This window comes from Equus przewalskii, chromosome 13, assembly GCF_037783145.1.
Source record: "Equus przewalskii isolate Varuska chromosome 13, EquPr2, whole genome shotgun sequence".
Classification (NCBI taxonomy): domain Eukaryota; kingdom Metazoa; phylum Chordata; class Mammalia; order Perissodactyla; family Equidae; genus Equus; species Equus przewalskii.
Window position 1 is genome coordinate 19,713,080 of NC_091843.1, and position 20,181 is coordinate 19,733,260.

A 20,181-nucleotide genomic window follows, 5' to 3' on the forward strand; every position below is an offset into this window, starting at 1 on the left:
ACTGTCTGAAAACCCCTTTCTCTCCTTGATAAGAACTAAGCTCTTGGTGGGCAGATACTTTATCTGTCTTGTTCATTGCTGTTTCTTGAATACATAGAATAATGCCCGGCACATAGTAGGCTCACAGCTTTTTCCTATGATTAAGTGATTTATCTAAGGTTGCTAACTAGTAAGTGATGGAGTTGGGGTTCAAACTCAGGACTCTCTGGCCCTGGAAGCTGAGCTGTTGACTAATATACTATTTTCTTGCTCCCAATTTCCACATCCGTGTGCCATATGGGAACACATAAACAGAGAGCACCAGGTAAATGCCAATGACACCATCAAGAGTCACTGAGGGGCCGGCCCAATGGCGGTTAAGTGCGCACGTTCAGTTTCAGTGGCCTGAGTTTGCTGGTTTGGATCCCTGGTGCGGACATGGCACCGCTTGGCAAGCCATGCTGTGGCAGGCGTCCCACATATAAAGTAGAGGAAGATGGGCACGGATGTTAGCTTAGGGCCAGCCTTCCTCAGCAAAAAAAAGAGGAGGATTGGCAGCAGTTCGCTCAGGGCTAATCTTCCTCAAAAAAAAAAGAAAACAAAAGAATCACTGAAAGATCCTGATCCACAGAGGGAGGAACACAGTTCAGATCACCGATGAGCCTTTCATGTCTAGCACGTGTCACAGTTCAGGAGACAGAAGCTGAGTACTAGTTTCCAAAGGTCCAAATTAGTTTAACACAAGTATCTGAGGATTTAGAAGTGTCTGTTCTTGTCTTACTGTCAAGAGAAGAGATTATTTTTGCCTTGAGCCTTAAAATGTGGATTTAATTCAGTTACTCACTTCCTTACTCCAGCAGTTCCACTCTGTTACGTCCTGGAGGTTCACGTGTCCTCCATAATTTTTAATGAGTTATTTGGGATCTTTCAACCAGATAGAAACTAGCAATCAAGCAGGTTTCAGAGAATATCTCATTCCTTATCAGTCAAGGATGTTTTAAAGGACAGAGTTAATGAAGACCTCACTGCTGCAGACCATTCTTATGTAGATGATACTTAAAGTGTAGTCAGTTCACATAGACACCAGAGATGTGTACAAGAGAGTCAGGGGAGAGAAGACTTCAGCCAGAAGTGTGTATTGAGAGGCCAGAGGCTGTTGAGTGGGAGAACTGGACCTGGAGGCTGGAAATTTCCCTTCAGACTTGCCTTTGCTCTTAATTTGTCTGATGACCTCGTGGATGTTTTTAAACCTCCTGACCCTCAAGTTTTCCAAGCTACAAAAGAAGGTATTGGACAAATCTGCAATGTGATAACTATCGAGGACTTTTTTTTGTCATTTTCTCCTATGAACTTCCTGTGATGACATATTTTTTTCAACGTAACTGCATTTATTAAGAATTGCGCTGTCTATTTTAAAATTATTGGAAGCCATGTGAAACTGACAATTCAGAGCTTCTTGTGTGCATGGATAACCAGTGTTTCCATACGGAATTGAAATGATCACGTATCAACAAAGGAAAGTTACTGAATGTTGTAGCATGCAGCCTTACTGTGGATGAATTTAGGATGCCCTCTCTGCAGTGCTGTCCCCGTTACTACATTTGGCAACTCTTAGTTGGAAGCCACTAGATTGGCTGATCGCTTGGGTCTCTTGTGACTCTAACTTTTTGAGGCATCTGTAAAGAGTGGTTCAGCAAACAAGTACGGGGTAGAGAATATGGGCTATGTGGGGTTGAGGGTAGAAGTTTGATAGGATAGATCTTATTTTGTGAAGCATTTTTAGATTTACAGAAAAATGAAGGGAAAGCACAGAGAGTTCCCATATACCTGCTCGACCCCTCTTCCCGTTTTCCTTATAATTAACGTCTTGCATTAGTGTAATACATTTGTTACCATTGATGAGCCAATATTGATACATTATTGTTAACTAAAGTCCATAGTTTACACTAGAGTTCACTGTGTTATACAGTCTATGGGTTTAGACAAATGCATCATGTTATGTACCATTACGTGTCTCTACCATTACAGTATTATATAGAATGGTTTCACTCCCCTCAAAATGCCCTGTGCTCCACCTGTTCATCCTTTTCTCCCTCCTCCCAAACTCCTGGCAAGCACTGATCTTTTTACTATCTCCATAGTTTTGCCTTTTCCAGAATGTCATATAGGAATAATATAGTACATAGTCTTTTCAGATTGGTTTCTTTCATTTAGCAATGTGCATTTGAAGTTCCTATATGTCTTTCATGGCTCCATTCTATGGACTGCCAGTTTGTTTATCCATTCACCTATTGAAGGACATCTGGTTACTGATGCCTTTTATTTAGTTGAATGTTATATTGACATATTTATATTGATGTGTAGATTCACGTGCAGTTGTACAAAATATTACAGAGTGATTCTGGGTACCCTTTATCCAGTCTCCCCTTATAGTAATATTCTGCAAAATATTTTTGTGTGTAAAAAACATTTTGCACAATATTATGTTGTACTATTCTATATTCATATACGATACAAACATTGATACAATTCACCCATCTTATTCAAATTTCCCTAATTTTACTTGTTCTCATTTGTGTGTGTATATGTTTTTAGTTCTATAAAATTTTACCACATGTAGATCTGTGTATCTATCACCAAAGTCAAGATATTGGACATTTCCATCACCATAAGGATCCTTCCTATTGTTCTTTTATCAGTCACATCCACCTCCACCTTCCCTCTGTCCTAAACCCTGGCAATCCCTAATCTGTTCTCTATTTCTAGAATTATGTTATTTCAAGAATGTTAGGGAAATGGAATCATGCAGTGTATTAGTTTGCTATGATTGCCATAACAAAATGCCACAGACCAGGGGGCTTAAAAACAGAAATTTATTTTTTCACAGCTTTGGAGGCTGGAAGTCCAAGAACAAGGTGTTAAGAGGTTTGGTTTCCTCTGAGGCCTCTCCTTGGCTTACAGATGGCCACCTTCTCGCTGTGTCCTCACGTGGTCTTTCTTCTTTGCATGCACAGCCCTAGTGTCTCTCTCTGTGTCCAAATTTCCTCTTCTTATAAGGAAACCACTCCGATTGGAGTAGGACCCATGCTAATGGCCTCATTTTAACTTAACTGCCTCTTTAAAGGCCCCTATCTCCAAATACAGTCACATTCTGAAGTACTAGGGGTTAGGACTTCAACACATGAATTTTGGTAGAGGACACAATTCAGCCCATGATATGCAGTATGTAACATTTTGGTGTTGCCTTTCTTCACTTGGCACAGTTCTCTGGAGACTCATTTGGGTGTAACAACAGTTTGTTCCTCTTTTTTGCTGAGTATTATTCAGCATGGAATGTTGCTTAATGCCTTTTTATTTCATGTACTTTAAGTCAATGCATTTAACGCCTTATATTAGGGGCCCTGAATTAATGCAAACATAGAGTAAGCTAAACCCAGAAGTAAGGAAGCCATGTAACAGACCAGCTTTAGCACTAATTTCCTTAGACTGAATTACCATATAATAGCATTAAAAACCAAGATTTATAATTTTTTAATAGTCCTTCCAAATTAAATTGCTAAAGTAGCTGTTTTCTGGAGGGAGGTGCTTACTATGAAAATATTCTTAATTTAAACATTGAAAATATTTTTATGATCTTAATCTCCCTCGATTCCATATTTGCTGTAGAAATGTTTAAGATACAGATTTCAACTGTTTTGGTTGATTTTGGCATATCCCCTTCTTCCACGTGAGTTGCTGCTTTTGTTAATGTGATCTTCTGCTCACGACTGAATTTAGCTGCTTGTGTCTTTTTGAAAATCTGCTCATGAGATAGAGATTGTGCTTCATGAATCTTAAGATAACATAGCTGGGACATACAAGGTCTCCTGCCCATACGAAGGGAAGAGGGACAGGCTGAGGAGTAATAGTGAGGAAATACTAACCAATAACAAAACTCGCAGAAAACCCCTCATTCATATGAAATATTGGGAAAACTAGACTGAATTGATAAAATGGCTAATTTATAGGCTATTTTCAAAGCAGTAAGATATCATTTAGTCTCAAGCCTAAAATGTAACAGGCTAAGATACAGATGGGTTCTAGAAAGCAAAAGTACGTAAACCAGTGAAATTTGCAATTCACAAGACTCCTAAATTATATAATTAGGTGTTGTGAGCACAAAGGTCTTTAAAATTGTACGATTTCATTGATAGACTGATACAGCCATGAGCACAGAAGAAATAATTTCTGCATCCTTTTCTTTGAAATAACAGTCTATGCTAGATACTGTTTTGGCAATTAAAATGCTTTAGATTATCAGCCTGACATGTTCTCTTGAACTTTTTATTGAGCATCACCAACAAAGCAACAATTACACTACTACTGCTACTCACATCTGTTGAGTGCTTGGTATGAACCAGAAACCCTGCTAGCCATTTTAAATAATGTTAATTTCCTAGTACCCTTATGAGTTAGGCACTATTGTTATTTCCATTTGAGAGTCAGGGGTACTGGGGCCTAGAGGGGTTGTTAACCTGGCCAAAGTCACATTAATTAGAAAAGCTTGGGAGTCAAGGATCACAAATTTTGTGCTGAATTCTTTCCAGTTCTAAATAGAAGAAGATAAATGGTAAAAATAATAACCTTTAGGGAGATTTAGATCCAGGATGTAACAGGAGAGATTCTGAACCACTGAGATGGGCCAAGAAATTGAAGACATCAGTGTGGAAGTCTCTAAAGTCCATGGGTCGCTGCAGCCTTCTCTTCTGCCCTTTTTATCTCCTCACACTGAATACCCTCACCTGGAAGGCTGAACCCAGATACGCCTCTCTCCCAAATAGAAATCTGATTTCAAAAAACTATAGTGATAAAAATATACATGGACACAACCCTAAATATGTCCACCTGGACTAATATTTATTTCAGGAAATATAACTTGGGAATCCTCATGAATAAATTATAATAGTTCATTTCAAAACCATTCTACAGCAGCACTGTCCAACAGAACATTCTGCAATGATGGAAAGGTTCTATATCTGTTCTGTCCAATATAGTAGCCTCTAGCCACATGTGGCTACTGACCACTTGAAATGCGGCTATGGAGACTCACGAACAATGGAATTTTAAATTTTGCTTAATTAAATTTAAATAGCCACACGTGTGGTTACTGTATTGGGCAATGCAATTCTAGAGAGTAAAGGTTTGATTACAACAGATACAGTATAAAATTCTAAATAGACCTCTTCCTCATATTCCTTTCATCTCTCCCTGGGCAGGGGAGCGAGAAAGGGGATAGAAAGGGAAAGGATGGTCTATTCCAAACGTAAAATCATTTTCCATATTTATCTGCCCCAAATTCAAGCTATATTTTGTTGTCAAAATTTGGGAAGGTTGAAGATTTGGAAGGCCCGTCTGTCCCCTTGCCTGCATGAATGTGCCAGCACCTCATTAATCTTGTGTTAAAGTGTAAAGGCCCTTTTCCCTCCCACTATGGGCTTATTTTTAAAAGACACTTCAGTGCCCTCTTTGCACCTCACAGTTAGATTTTTAAAAATTTACAAGTTGCTCTGTGGATTAATTTCAGTATCTGTTTTATTTAAATATATCCTGATCATTCCCAAATTGGAATGAGAGAAATTATTTGGGGGATAGGGAAGTTAAAATGTATTGTGCCATGAGTTTTTGAGGAACATATTAGGTGTTTATTTTCTAGAAATTAAAGACATGAGGATTCTCTGTATTACCTTTCCCCAAATTTAATTGGTCTTTCAATGAAATGATTCTGTCACACATGTGGTCTCTGTAATCCTCTGCCAAGCAAAAAACACATAGGGTATATATATATGTTTTTTTTCTTAACCGTTTTTGTCATTTTTTTTCAGTGTAGGAATTAGATGACAATGTCTTTAAACTATACAGAATATTTTAAGCCTTAAGCCTCTAGTGCTTTGTCTTACAGGTGCGTGGTGAATTGTCATTGCTTTTTTTTTTCTCTTAAGACAGACATCTAGAATAACCACTTTCTGTATTTCCTGACACTGGAAACAGATACCGTTTGGGATTCCTTTTATAGTTTCTTCAGCTAACGACTCCAGTGACCACTCAATTGTGGTCTAGTAGTAAATCAAAATTTCTTTGAAAGACCCAGCTTTGTTATATAATTGTAAATGTCCCACGAAGTCATCTCACCAACTAAAAAGAAAAGTGAGTTTCCTTTGCCTTAAATAATATGGACTCTGCCACTACACACAGTACTTCTGAAAATAAAAGAATAGACCATTCTTATTCCTCCTCCTCCTCCTTTTAAATTCACCTGCAATTGATGAGGCATACACGCAAGCTTCAGAATGTGTCAGATCTGGTTGGTCAATCATGAAGAAAGAGAAAACCACTTTGCAAAGTGCTGCTTCGAACTTACCAGGTCCTCCCACGAACGACCTGCCTTAGCTGGAATTTTGGGTTTCACAATGACTAAGGAGAATACCCTGAGTCCCTGAACGGACTCTCACTTGTTTACTTTACATTTTAATAAAACAGAGTTAAAAAATAAAATCAGAAGAGGGCTCAGGTCCTTCAAGGAGCCAAGGTGAGGACCCTGAGGGAGCCCTGCGGGGACCCCACAGAAGCTCTCCCCTGCATTCATCCAAGGGAGGCCCCAGGGCTGGATGACGATGTGCCTTTGTTTCCTGACTTCTGGATCCGGGGCTGAGAGAGGCAAGGCTTGGTATAGGGAGCGGGTCATCTGGTGGGCAGAGGCGAGGGCCCAGAAGAAAAAAACAAATCCAAAATAATCAAGTCGAATCAAATAAAATCACTTCAACCCCGTGATAGTATCAGCGGCAGTGCGTTTCCAGCTTGCCGTTCTTCTCCATCTTTGAGGCGGTGGAAAGGGAATCCGCCATATTTTGCAGAGATGCGTGTAGGTCAAAGAAGGTGACGGTGGAACTTTTGAGTATGGCCACCATTGCTGGGGGTGAGGGTCTTCGGAGAGGCCCGTTTGCCAGATAGGGCACACAATTTGCAGGCATAGGCCAAGGCCCAGTATTTTCCCCTCTGCCCAACTCTGGTGAGGACACCGTCGCGTTGCCCAAGACGCTAGAAGGCAGTGCCGCTTTCGCCAACTCGGAGAAAAGGCTTCTTCAGAAACTGGGGCCTCAGTATGTGCCAGTCCCTGTAAAGCGTTTCGCCTCTTCAGAGGCTAATGCCTCTCAAAACCAAGAACAATTAAAGCGAGAGTCTTTCCAAGCAACTGGGGAATTGAGCAAAATAAATCAGAAATCCTCAGCCTTGGCTCCGGAGGCTCGCCTCATTATGAGAGCAGATCTATTAGCTCCCTTGCCATTGTCTTTCATTTCTCAAGTGAGGTGATTCTAATTAAATTAATCTGCATGTCAATCTATCGGTGATCAATCAAAGAGCCTGAGGTCCCCCCTATGCTGCGGGGTGCTTGCGGCTGACAGGGGCTGATAATGGAGGAAGAAATAAACTGTCGAGCAAAGTTAATTAGTCAACATAATAGGTGGATTAAACGGGAGCTGGCTGATTGCTGTTTCCCATGTCAAAGCATGAGGTGGGAGCTGAAGCTGCAATTACAGACAATTATTATATTTGGTTGTAAGAGGTCACATGAATAAACATATCTCTGTGGGTTTCGGTTTTAATCCTCTCCCCCATTTAATATAAGGAGAAGTGTAGGTCATTTCTTCTCATTGTTTTAGTCAAAAGTTCTCTGAGAAAACACCTTGCCTGTGTCCCTTCTGGCAAGCTGGGTTCAGAGGAGTCAGTTTATGAGATGGCAGGGTATCTGAATTGTACTTTGGGCCAGTGCCACCATTTCTTTTGGCTTTGAAACACAGACCTAAGACCCTCACTTAGCAGGAATTCTTTTGCTGGGGGAGTGGGGGGCAGGGGTCTCGTGGGTTGGGGATGGTGCCAAGGGGGGCTTTGGTCTCATTTACTGAACTAATGTGGGAAGGAAAAAAGTGCAAGAAACCCCCGAAAGACATCCAGGAGAGAAAGCTGTATCCCGGCTCTCAGTGATTCCTCTTTTTCATTTCTCTATCCTCTTCACCCTGACACAGTGGGGGGGAAATATTTTAAAGATTCAAAAGATTTTTATTTGCATGATCAACTGTGATATCTGCTTCAGTGTCTAAACTGAAGGGTAATTTAGGTGAAACACAACCATCCTTGTGTAAAAAAAATATGCTAATAAAGATCCTCTTGTTAAAATTATGGTTAACAGTGTACCTTCTGCTGTATAACTATAAACTGTGCAATTTTACTTAAAACTGCATCAAAAGCGTTCCATGCCAAAGACCCACTCATCAATAGCTCCTCTTGTTAGACTTGTACAGCATAAGCACCAGTTATTATGTGAAATAGCTATGCAATTTTCTTCAGCTCCCAGCTGTTATTTATTTAACTTGAGTTTATTACCCTCCATGCTTTTATATTAAAATGTTCATTCATTTCTCTCTTCTGTCTCCAGGTCGTGGTGTCTACGACAGTCAATGTGGATGGCCATGTCCTGGCAGTCTCTGATAACATGTTTGTCCATAATAACTCCAAGCATGGGCGGAGGGCTCGGAGGCTTGACCCCTCGGAAGGTACGCCCTCTTATCTGGAACATGGTAGGCGAATCATTTTCATTGGTTGGCATTGCTACTTTAACTGTGAATTTATTTGGTTTCTTTCTTCCAACTCCACCACACTGTCTGCTCTGTTTCAAATTTCAAATGTTCTGTTGAACAATATTGATGCTGAGTATTGAGAGGCAGGAAGATATCTTTGAGGCCCAGCCTTTCTTGTTGCACAACTCTCTACACTGGAAATGGCTGATGTGTATCCTTCCTTCTAGTTGAGAGACAAAGAGAGACCTGGACCCCTGCTTTATTTTAAGCACCCACTTAACTAAAAAATAAAGAGAGGCCAAAGCAGAGTAGCAAAAATCATGGTACATTTTGAGTTTACAATTGACCTTGTTGTATAACGAACTCCATTCTCTTTACGATCCTGCCGATGTATCTCTGTGACTGTATGTTTAACTTAACTGGAGATAAAGTCCAAAGTCTAGGTTGGAGGTGCTTTCTGAATATGAAGCCCAAACTAGATATCCCTCTCTTGCCCTGTGCATACCCCTACCCTTATCACGACATGATAGAGCTTGATTTCTGTAGCTAGACATTGGTGGGGAGAAATCACATTTATCTTGAGAATTATAGTTAAGCAGTGGTGCCTTTGAGAGGACTGGAGGAAACCAGATAAACATTTGAATCAAGGAAAGTGAAAGCCACTCAAAGGAACCATGGGCTAAATTGAGTGTACGTCTGAATGTTTCTATACTACATGTATATGTAATGTGTCCATCCTTCCGTCTGTCCATCCATCCATCCTTCCATCCATCCAAGAAACAGCAACTGAGACTCTACTGGATACCAGTCACCATGCTAGATTTTCTCTAATCTCCTTCAAATTAAACTCTTAACTCATTTCCCCACTTCACTTTCCAGTTTGCTAGGTCAGCAGGATTCTTTTAAAAACACACTACCACACAAATTACCCCCCAATTGCCTGATTTTCCCGTGGGCCATGGGCTGTCCATGATATAATTCATAAGGTAGAAATCTCCCTTTCCTGCCAGCATCCCAATTTAAAAATAAACACACCACTGTCATTATTTTTGCCTGATTTTTTTTTCTGCACTTAAGGAACACATAAACTGTACTTTTTATTAATTAGCCAGATGTAACACTCTTAGAAGGGATTCTTCACCACATCCAGTTTTACAGTCTTTTTAAAGTAAACCATCATCTTTCAAAAGCTGCTTCTTTATGGTTTCATTAGTGCTGAGATGAATGGATATTACTTTTTGCAGGAGGCCATTTGAAACACCTGCTCATGATTACATTCCTAGTTCCATTCCTGTACTTAAAATTATTCTGATCCTCACTTTACAGTAATGTTGCCTTTTTAATATCTTTGGAGTCACTTAAGGCATTGTATGACTAGAAGTGTTTAAGTGAAAGGGAGAGGAAAAAATAGGTAAATACTTAGTGGGCACCGTTTAGAGTGCTGGCTTAAAAACTGAAATCTTGTTTTTGACTGTGGCGGCTTAGTTACAGTGGTTACTGTCCTGCCCCGGACAGACCTGACTGTCAGTTTGAAATCTGGCAGTCATGAGTTCACAGCTTCAAAATGTGCTCCAAGCGCAGACTACACCCAGATCCCATTCCTGCCCTTGGGAAGCCAGTGAGAGAGCGCATGGGGCCACACAAATCATCCCCCCACTGAAAAAACCCTGCGCAAACCAGCAAAAAACAGCCTGCTGCAAAGGACACCTCTAGGTCATGGAGGTCAGGAGCGTTACTTTGCAACATGATGCGGGGAGAGAGTCTTCAAATAGGAGCCGGGAAACCTAAATTCAATTCTGAGTTTCACCTCTGGCCTTTGTGTGACCTTGGACAAGTCAATTTACCCTTTGGGATCCTTAGTTTTCTTCTTGGTAAAAAGAAGGTGATGATCTGTAAGGGGTTAAAAAAAAAATGTGTGCCTTGGGTGGCGACAGGTCACGTGCATAGGGGAAGTGGGCTGGGTGGAGACTGCGGAAGAAGGTGCAGGTACATGCTCTGCTGCCCCCAGCCCCAGCTAGTTGTCACCAAGGGGGATGAGAGCCCAGTGGGGCCAGATGTTCCAATTTGGCAAAAGATAAACATCTGCTAATTTTTCATTGTTGGTAACTAATTACAAAATTTTTAAACCCTGATGGGAGGAGGGAAGTCACTTAGAAAGAATACAGCCATAGGCTAACACTTTGAGATTCTGGACCAGAATGTCTCTAAGCTTCCTTCCAGCTCAAATACACTCAGTTCTAGGTGTACATATTAATATTTCAGTTGGGATATCATATTGTTCTAAGTTTTAAAGACAGCATTTTATTCTTCTGCTCCAGTTTACCAGTCCAAAAATGGCCATGCTATTAGTAGTAGATTATTCAAGAAAATGATGACGTTTCTCTATTTATTAATGGTTAACCATCACTGAGGACATGGGTACATGAGTATGTCCTATCTCCTTTGGCTTGGGGACCTTCCTCTCGCCAAAGCCTTACTTCACTTCTCTCCAGAGGAATAAAAGGGTAAACACATTGAAGTTCTTTGTAATGATAGTAACATGGAAATCTGCTTCTCTGCAGAATGAATCAACCAACCACACATAACCACCCACTCATTCAGACACTTCAAGATCATATATAAATATCTACTCAGCAAAGGGTGACTGTTGGGCTCTTTCATGGTGATATGTGGGAGTGATGCTAATTCATGTTGATCATGGGGCTTGGTAATGCTTTATCTTGCCATTGAAAAGTCTTATTAAAAACTGCTCTGTTTAAGACTTCCAGAATCACATCCTCACTCTGCAGCACCTCCACTCTCCCACCCCCACCTCAAACAGCTGCTGCACGTTGAGACTGCCAAGTATTGTCACCTCTTAGGTGACCTGTAGGAGCCTTCGTTTTTCCTCATTCTGGACTTTTTACCATCTCATTTACAGGTAGCCTGAATTATTTTGAGCTGCTCTGCACATCTCTATTTATATCCTGCTTGTCAGACAGTTGGAGGAAAGTTCCCTTTTGGGGCTCATCTTTCTGCATATAAGTAGAAACAGAGACCATGCTTTACATTCATGCAGTCTTCCCTGTGTGACCCACAGACTCTCAAACCTCTGTGCTGGAATAACTGTGCCTGTATTTCAAGTAGGAGAGTTGACAAAGGCAAATTTATTTCAGAGAATCTTGCATGGTCCAAAGAGGGTGAATCCTGGCACGCTGTAGCTCATGGTAATTGCTCTCCCCACTATTTTTTTCTTCATTCATAAATACTGAGATTTTCTTTGGCTGGATATTTATGGCAGAGTTTAGGCTAGTGAGGTTTCCTCTCTAAGCAATAGCTTTATGGAAGATGTACAGTTGTGGAGAGACGCCACCTTAGAAGGTAACTTACTCTCAGGGTTCCGATTTTTGGAAAAGCATAGGCTTGGGGCCAAAGATGCTGAATTGTTGCCAGCCAGGGTAACGCACAACCCTGGTTTGCGTGCCCACCCTGCCTTCCCATCACTTTGGCAAATTCCTGGGGACTGTGTGCTGGAGATCTTGAAAGGACTCTGGGAGTGTTGATGTTGTCCTTGTTCTCCTGAGGTTCAGGTTGTGTTTACTTGAATTTAAGGCCAGTTGAGGCATCTGTTTCTCTGTTTTTTCCCCCCTGTGGCAAAATGCGGTGCCCTCACAAAGCTATGGTGCAGGGACCCTGTCAGCTTGCATGAGCTGACACTTTATTATCTAATGATCTAATATGCAACAAGGCAAAGTGCCGGTGCTCATCATTCTGACACAGAATGCCGGGAGAAGTGACTAAATTACTTTATGTACCATTAGCGCGAGCAGCTATGGTGAACTCACCGGCAGCATTTATGCAAATGCCTGTGAAGACACTCTAGTGGCTTTGTCAGGAAGCCGTCTGACAAGCAGTTTAAATGCTCATTTTTTTTAGGGGACATTTTCTTTTTTTTTAATTTTGGCATGTGTGTGTTTTTCTCCCTTCCTCCCTCTCTCTCCCCTTTTTGGACTGTTGGAGTACTTGCCTCCTCCATGATCACTGGGAAATCTGAGTAGGTCAGAGAACTCAGTCAGCCGTCAGTAGATGCCCTTTCCAGGAGTGGGGTTACGGCCTCATTCTGGTGTTTTCCAGATTTAGGGTTCTTTAAAAATTGTTATGAATTTGTCCAACCTTCATATTTATTTGAAAAATCAGTAGAACTACTAATCAAGAGTTTTTAGAAGATGAATATTTTAATGTTCATGAGTTCTGACTTGAGGTCCTACTTAGTTTCTTGGCTCAAATATAGATGTTTTAAACACCCTCGCTTTTTAAAAATGGAAAATGATTGAAATTTAGCTTTTGTGGGCATCAGATGTGAATGAATTGAATTTCCCTTCAAAGTAATTATAAAGATAGAGACGTGAAGTGTAAACGTGTTAGGATCCCAAAATAAAACAAATAAAAATGACAGTGGGGTTTGGTCAAACTAAAAATACTTCGTAGAATAAAGAGTGCTGATAGAATCACTGGGCCCATCTCCTTGCTGTAATTACAGTGTTAGAGAAAGAGAATCAGATTTTCACCACCACCAGTTAGCTCTGACCTTTCCCTTGTCGTGTCCCCTTCCAGCTGTCCCTGACAATATGGTGTTATTCTTGCTCTTTAGCATTTGACCTTCTTTAATCCTTTTGCTCCAGACGAAAGCAGTTTTTGCTTCTGTTGGTCGCCCCTGGGCATCCAGCAGCCCCATTGACTCCCTGTGCCCAGCTGCACTTAAATTTGTTGTTTTAAGGACATGTGGAGAGAGATGGTTCAGGCTTGGGGAGATTACTTCAAATTGAGAGACAGCGTGGAGCTTCCAGTAGAAAGAAGAGGCCCCCACCTCTCCCCTCTGTGTAATGAGGCCCTAAGAAGTGGCTAGTAAACATCAGTTGGATCTAATAGAAGGAGGATCGGACTGTCTGACTGGAGAGCTGGATTCGGTCCCGACTCTGCCATTAACTAGCTGTGTGACTCTGGGAAGGTCACTTTGCTTCTGTGGCCTCAGTTTTGTATGCGTTCAGTGAGAGCTGGGTTGGGTCATCTCTAGACCACCTTTTAGCATGCACTCTTCTTTAATGCTCTGAACTGAAGCCATTGACATGTGCCTTCCCTTGTCGGGCACCTCCTTTAGGAGATGTCTTTGGAGAAGCAGGGCTTTAGGAGAACAGAGAAATCCATTGGCTGTTTCTAGGATAGCCCTTTCTTTGGATCTCCAGCCAAGGAATAAGGTCAGGAAGGTGGACTTCAAATCATTCCTTTCTCCATTCATTCATACTAAACATCACATGCCAGACACCAAGTTAGGTGCACAATAGCACAAGGCAGATCCAGTTCCTATCTTCACAGAATTTATGATGCAAATGGAAAAGAAAGATATTAAACAAAATTTACAACTAACTTATTAGAGTTGTGCATAAAAGGAGGACTGTGAAAGGAGTGGGGAGGAGTGAGGTGTCAGGGAAGCCTTCTTTGAGGAAATCACATTTATGCCATAACCTAAAAGATGATAAGTTTTCACCTGGCAAAGGGGAAAGAAATTTCTAGGCAGAGGGAACAGCTTGTGCAAAGGCTGTTTGCTTAGGTGAGTTTAAGGAACCAAAGGAGACTGGGATGGCTGCTGTTGCTCCCAGCCACTGAGAGGGTGGCAGGAGATGAGGGTGGGGTGGCTGCTGAGGGCCAGGTCATGCAAGCGCACATGAGACACTCTGGCTGTGGTCGGTGGCAATTGTGAAATGGTGTGGGGGGCCAAGCAGGGCTTTGATGAGCTCAGTTTCAATTACAGGGACTCCCAGTGTGTCAGGAAAGCCCAGGGCGAGATTGCTCTGAGTTGCTTATAACTTTGCCCTTCCCTACTGGCCTTTGGAAACTCACCAGGGAGTTGGCTGTGCCTCCGAGCTGTCCCCGTGATCACTCCTCATTCTATCAATAGCGCATGTGTTCAAAATAGGAAAAAAGTCAAACATTTTGAGAGTTCTTTTTCCAGATGGTTTTGGCTTATTGATACGCTTTTTTTCTGAAGTACCTTAGAAAGAGTTTACCTATTGACTTCTTTTTGAACTTATGGAGACTTCCGTTTTTAAGACCTTCAGAGTGGAGGGCTGCTGCTTTATTTGACCTAGGAAATGTATATTACGTGTCTAACTCCAACCATAAAAACTGAAATTGGTGAGTGAAAAGAAACTAAACAAGAGAGAAATGTACCCTCCAAATTTGTTTCTCCCCTCTCACCATGGGCAGTCACAGCTCAGGCTGAGTGAAGAGCCATTGAAGCACAGAAGGTCATCAGTACCCCTCCTCATTTTCCAGAGAAGGAAACTGAGGCATGGAGAGGGAATTTAACCTGCTCACCCTCACAGAGCTAGTTTTCAAAATCCATTTAGTGCTCTTTGCACTTGCCCATGGTATGCTGGACGTGAATGCACGTCCATTTGTGTGACTTCGTGTGACTGGTTTAGGTGTAGAAGTCTAGCCAGGCCCGCTTAGGCAAGAGCATCTTGGTGAAGGGTCCAGGTTAAGTAGAAAAATAGCAGCAGCATCTTGTGTTACTGATGGTGGCATATTATATCTTATCAATTGATTTACCGACTTGAAAAAGGAAGACAGTTGCAAGAATAGAACACTAGGATTGAGAATATCCAGATTTGTCATAAAATAGAGCATGAAGGCCCTAGATTTTCAAGCATCAGATCAGGCCTTTTTCTTTGAGCGGTGGGGAAGATGTCTTTTGTCTTCCTTTGCAATAGAAAGGATGCAGCAAGTAGTCAAGGTAATGAACAAGTAAGCAAAGACTGGTTTTCAGTGTATCCCCTGAATAATCTAAAAAGCAAGTAACACCAGAAATTTTAACACTGGGGACCTGGTAGCCAGCAAACTCTCAGTGTCAGGCAGATTGAAGAGTTTATGAGCCACAGGTCACTGCTAAGCAGGTGATCTGTGTTATCCTTATTCAAACATGACACCAACAGCATTGCTGACAAAAGAGAAATAGTGCTCAGACTGTGCTGCCCTGCTTAATGGTGACCAGGCCAGGTAGTAATATGTATTATTATTATTATTGCTATTGTCATTTTTTGTCTATTATCAGCCAACATTTATGGAGTATTTACTATGTGCCAGCACTGTGGTAATCATTTCACTTACATCAAGTCATCAAATCCTTCAGCAAACCTGACGAGCTATAACAATTATTATCCCCATTTTATGAATGAGAAAATTGGGGTTTAGAGAGCATAGTAGCTTACCCAAAGCCACAAAACTAATGAGAATTGGACCTGGGACTTGGTCTCAGGTCTGCCTAACCACATGGCTCTGTGTAATGGTAGTACTAAGTCTAATGACAATAAATACTCATTGAACCCATGCTGTGCCAGGCACATAGTGCTAGGCACCCATTGTAAAGATGAGGAAACTGAGGCTAAAGAGAGGTTAAGTAACTTGCTCAGAGTTGCACATCAAAGAAGTAGATCAGGGTTCCAATGAAGAGAGCATATACTCTCAATTACTCGCTCTATGCATTCTGCTAAAATTCTTTCCATCTCCAACCCCACTAGTTCTTATTTTTTTCTCAGTACAAGTAAAGCAATTATACTAGTATCTTAAATAGACCTTTCAAAAGTTAGCCAAGAGCGTGTCTTTTGTTTTTTTTTTTTTAATGATCGTACTCTGATGTTTACCTTATAGTTCATTTTCCTTCAGTAATCTATTTTTCCCTCCTAGCTATATCACATTCTACTAGTCAAATAAAGAAAATGCTGATTTTATTTGATGACTGGTATGTTTTCTCTAGGGGGCTGGCAAGATAAGAAGGAGGCTGGTAATATTTTATTTATTTACAAGGTTGTTCTAATTCATCTCTGTAGAAATCATTTGTTGATCATATGTGCCTTGGCGCATATGCAAGGTAAGGAAGGAGACCACGAGAAAACGGGCAAGACTGAGTTAGCAACTGCTAGGATACTAACAGGCTCCTTGTCAGGGCACTGAAGGGTTACTAAACCTCTTGCTCCTGATTTTGATTTGGGAAGGTTGTTTTCTTAGATGAATTTCTTGACAAACCCGTCAACTGTGGGAAACTTCCAGTACTTGGTATTTTGTGTGACCTAATAAATAAGGCACCACACCTAACTTATTTTAATAAGCACAAGTGTGTGCGTGGGGGAGGGAGCAGTTGGGGGAGAGTGTGCTTTCTGCGTATATTTTGGACGGAAACAACAGAATGTTTTTGTCTTATATTTTTTTAATATATATATTTTAATTTTTATCTTATATTTGGTTACAAAAGCATCATAGTCCAATTGTGTTTATTTGCCTCGCTGATGGGTCCAAACAAAGGGACTCTATCTACTTACTTACCACAGGAGCTTCCCTCACTTGAGAATTTGAGAGGATTCAAGTGATGCAAATATGCAGATGGAAGCTTCTGTGTACTGGTCATAAATCTTCTTAAGATGAGAATATTTAGGGGCAGTGGCCAGGAGTGGGTTTGAAACATTTTTCTTTGAACATTTGCAGTTATACATGCAGAAATAAATAAAAACGGAACACTGCCACCTTTGCTACATGACCTTGAGTGTGTACTCTGAGTTCTTTGGGCCTCAGTTTCCTCATCTATTAAAGGGGGGTACTTAGTAGAGTTGTTTAAGCCCCGGTGATTCCTTGTTTGAACCCAGCTGATTCTCTGAGAGGTCTCCTGTCTCCTGAGTGCTACACACACACTGCCCTGGTGAGTGGCCACCGAAATGCCAAGGTAACGGTCATTCCACAGGACAGATCTAAGGCCAACTTCCCTTCACCTTGGGCATTTCTGCAGGAGATTAACAGTGGGTTCCGGGAGGCCTGGCCAAGCCACAAAGTGCAGCATACACAGCCCCTCGTGCCTTAGGTAGCTCTGGCCCTGCGTCCTTCTCTTTGAATTCCCTCAGCTGAGACAGGGGAGTGTTGAACCCACTGGATGGTTGGCAGTGAGCTTTTAGACTAGATTTCTCATGCAGTATGTGAGATGGTTTCAGGTGATAGAGGGGAAAAAACATTAAAATTTTTTTTAAATAGTTATATGTCTATCTTAATGCATAAGCAAAAAACTACAAAGCTCTCCAAAGTCGTGATCTCACAGCTGTTATTGCTTAGAAAAAGTAAGAAAAAGTAAGTCTATCCAAACAAAAATAGCTACTAAATAATATTAAGTAAGTCGTAGTGTAAATGGTACTGGCATGGAGCAAAGTCAGGACTGAAGTTTGGGAAGCACTCTTTTAGAGGGCTTAAGGGTTGAGGGAAGTAATAATTCTTTCAAGTCACCAGGAAACAGTGTAGGACCTGGGAAACGTTTTTTTTTTAAAGGGTCAAATATTGTTTTTTAGAAGAAAACCTTTTTAGCTCAGTTTACCATTAGAATAGACTTAGTGTCCTCATAGGATTTAAAATATCAAAATGTCTCCTGAGCTGTTAACTTTGTTTTTATTTTTAAACAAGTAGTGTCTGCATATCAGAGAGCAGAAATTAGTGTGGAAAGGAGGATTCGAGTCAGGGGAGAGAATCAGCCAGGGTCCACCCAGGCAGCACATTATGATAATATATACGGAACCAGCTGGACACTGAGCAAAGCTGACATTGTGTTGTCAGGGGCAGGATCGCCCATCAATTTCTGAGATAGGATTTGAGTTCAAATGACAGAAAGAGCAGCAACTGTGTTGAAACTGATGCATGGGGGAGGGGCAGGGCAGGCAGGAACCAGCCAGGCCTAAAGACAGGAAGTGCTGGTACCTCCGGAAGGGGGTGGTTCTGTTTTCTCATCTGGCTGCTACCCTTCCTTCTAACCTTAACATCTGTCAGCAAGATCCACCTGGGCCCTTGCATGATTAGAGCCCACTGCAGGGGGAGCTTACTGGTGCTAATTTTAACCCCCAAGAGAGTGGCGTGCCTGCTGCTGGAATGGGGACCAGATCAGCCTAGGAAACCGGCTCCCATGGAGCCACTGCTAATCCACTGAGGAAGCCCAGTGTGGGTGCAGTGACGATTGTTAGTAACCACTGGAAGACTTCTCAACTTTTAAGCTGCTCTGTTGTGTTCTTTAAAATCTTAACAGTGCTGCTGATTCTTCTTTAGTTCGTTTACCTGTTCATTCAGCCATTCAATTCTTCATCTATTTAGCGTATATTTATTGATTGCCTATTATGTTAGACAATAAGGATTCAGAAGTGAACAAAGCAGAGACAGCTGTTGACATTATGAGGTATATAGTCACGTGTTTGTGCATATTTATGTGTCAATATTAAGCAAATAATTGCACAAAGAATTACTTAGATTGCAACAGTAGTAAGCACTGTAAAGGAGAAATCCAGACTACTAACAGAGCTTTAAATAAAGGGACTCAGGCAAGTCTGAAGATTCAGGGACACTTTTAAAATTTAAAATAAGAATTAGTAGGATTTTGTCAAGCAAAGAGAAAAGAGTATTTTAGGCGGAGAGGAAAGCATGTTCAAAATTCCACATGGGGACAAAATATTAGAGCTTGGAGGAGGGCTAATAGGCAAGGTGGCATAGGTCCGAGATCCATTTTTCAGAAAATAAATTTGGAAATTTCCCACAAGTTGATTTCTCTTTGGTTGGTTGACTTGACGATATGGGTTCAGTGTTTTTTCTTAGTCACAGGTTTACAGAGCTCTTTGCCCAGTAAAATGCTAGCTTTTAGACCAGTGTTGGGTGGTGATGATTTGCTGTTATGATAGCATCCTTTGAGCATTTGCTACCCATCGGGTTCAGCCTAGGCATGTTGTATCATCTCTTTTAATGCTTTTAACGCCATAGGAGGACACTACTGTTATTCTCCTCAATTAGCAAGTGAGGGAAACCGAGGCCATCCTTCAAAGATTTGGTTGTAGTCAAACAGAAGAAGAGTTAGGTTTTCATAACTGCAGCATTTGTTTGGACCTCCAAGTAACTGACCCAAGGCGGTCATCACCACTGTTATTTCCCACTGTTTAGTCAATGCTAATCCCCTCACTCTGGACTTCAGAGGTGGAGAGAAATTCTCCTGCTATTTGATCAGGTAATATAATTCCTGCTTCAATTGAGGCAAATTGACGACGTTACTCAAAGGCAAATTGAAAAGCCAGATCCGTGCTAAATCCCCAGGGTACGTTAGTTGGCATGTGCAGTGATATATGGGAAGGTGCTTTTCTGGGTTAAGATAAAAAATCCTGGTATCACGTCACGCTATCGGGCACCCCATCTCAATCTCTCTGTGCCAGCCCTGCAACTTGAAATACTCAGTGGACAGAAAAGAAACTTTATAGAAATTAGGTGATCATCGTCCTTATCAGATGAATATGATGCCATCTGCATGATTTTAGCATCCTCAGAAAAAAGGAGATTTACCTAGAGAGGAGCAAGAGAAAGTCTGAGGCATGGATTGTAGGACTTTTCTGCCAGCCTGCCTTGGGCAAGTTGGCTGGGAGTTGACCTAGTAATTAAAATCCTGCCTAGACGTATGTTGCTGGTCAGTCATAACAGAGGCACTGACATGGGAAACCAGACGGTAACCAGAGAAGGAAAGGAAAAGTGAAACACAAAAGTAACACTCTCCAGC

At 41.4% G+C, this 20,181-nt stretch overlaps 1 protein-coding gene across 8 annotated transcripts in view; it reads left to right on the forward strand.

The window, feature by feature from the left end:
- Nucleotides 1–20,181, forward strand: part of EBF1 (EBF transcription factor 1) — a 381,387-nt gene that overhangs the window by 247,402 nt on the left and 113,804 nt on the right. For 5 of the 8 annotated variants that reach the window (XM_008515123.2, XM_070570379.1, XM_008515117.2 and 2 more), the window contains exon 8: nucleotides 8,450–8,591. In XM_008515123.2, the coding sequence (XP_008513345.1) occupies nucleotides 8,450–8,591 (142 nt within the window). The remainder of the gene's footprint in view (nucleotides 1–8,449; nucleotides 8,592–20,181) is intronic. The other 3 variants (XM_008515135.2, XM_070570380.1, XM_008515128.2) reach the window with 1 other exon arrangement.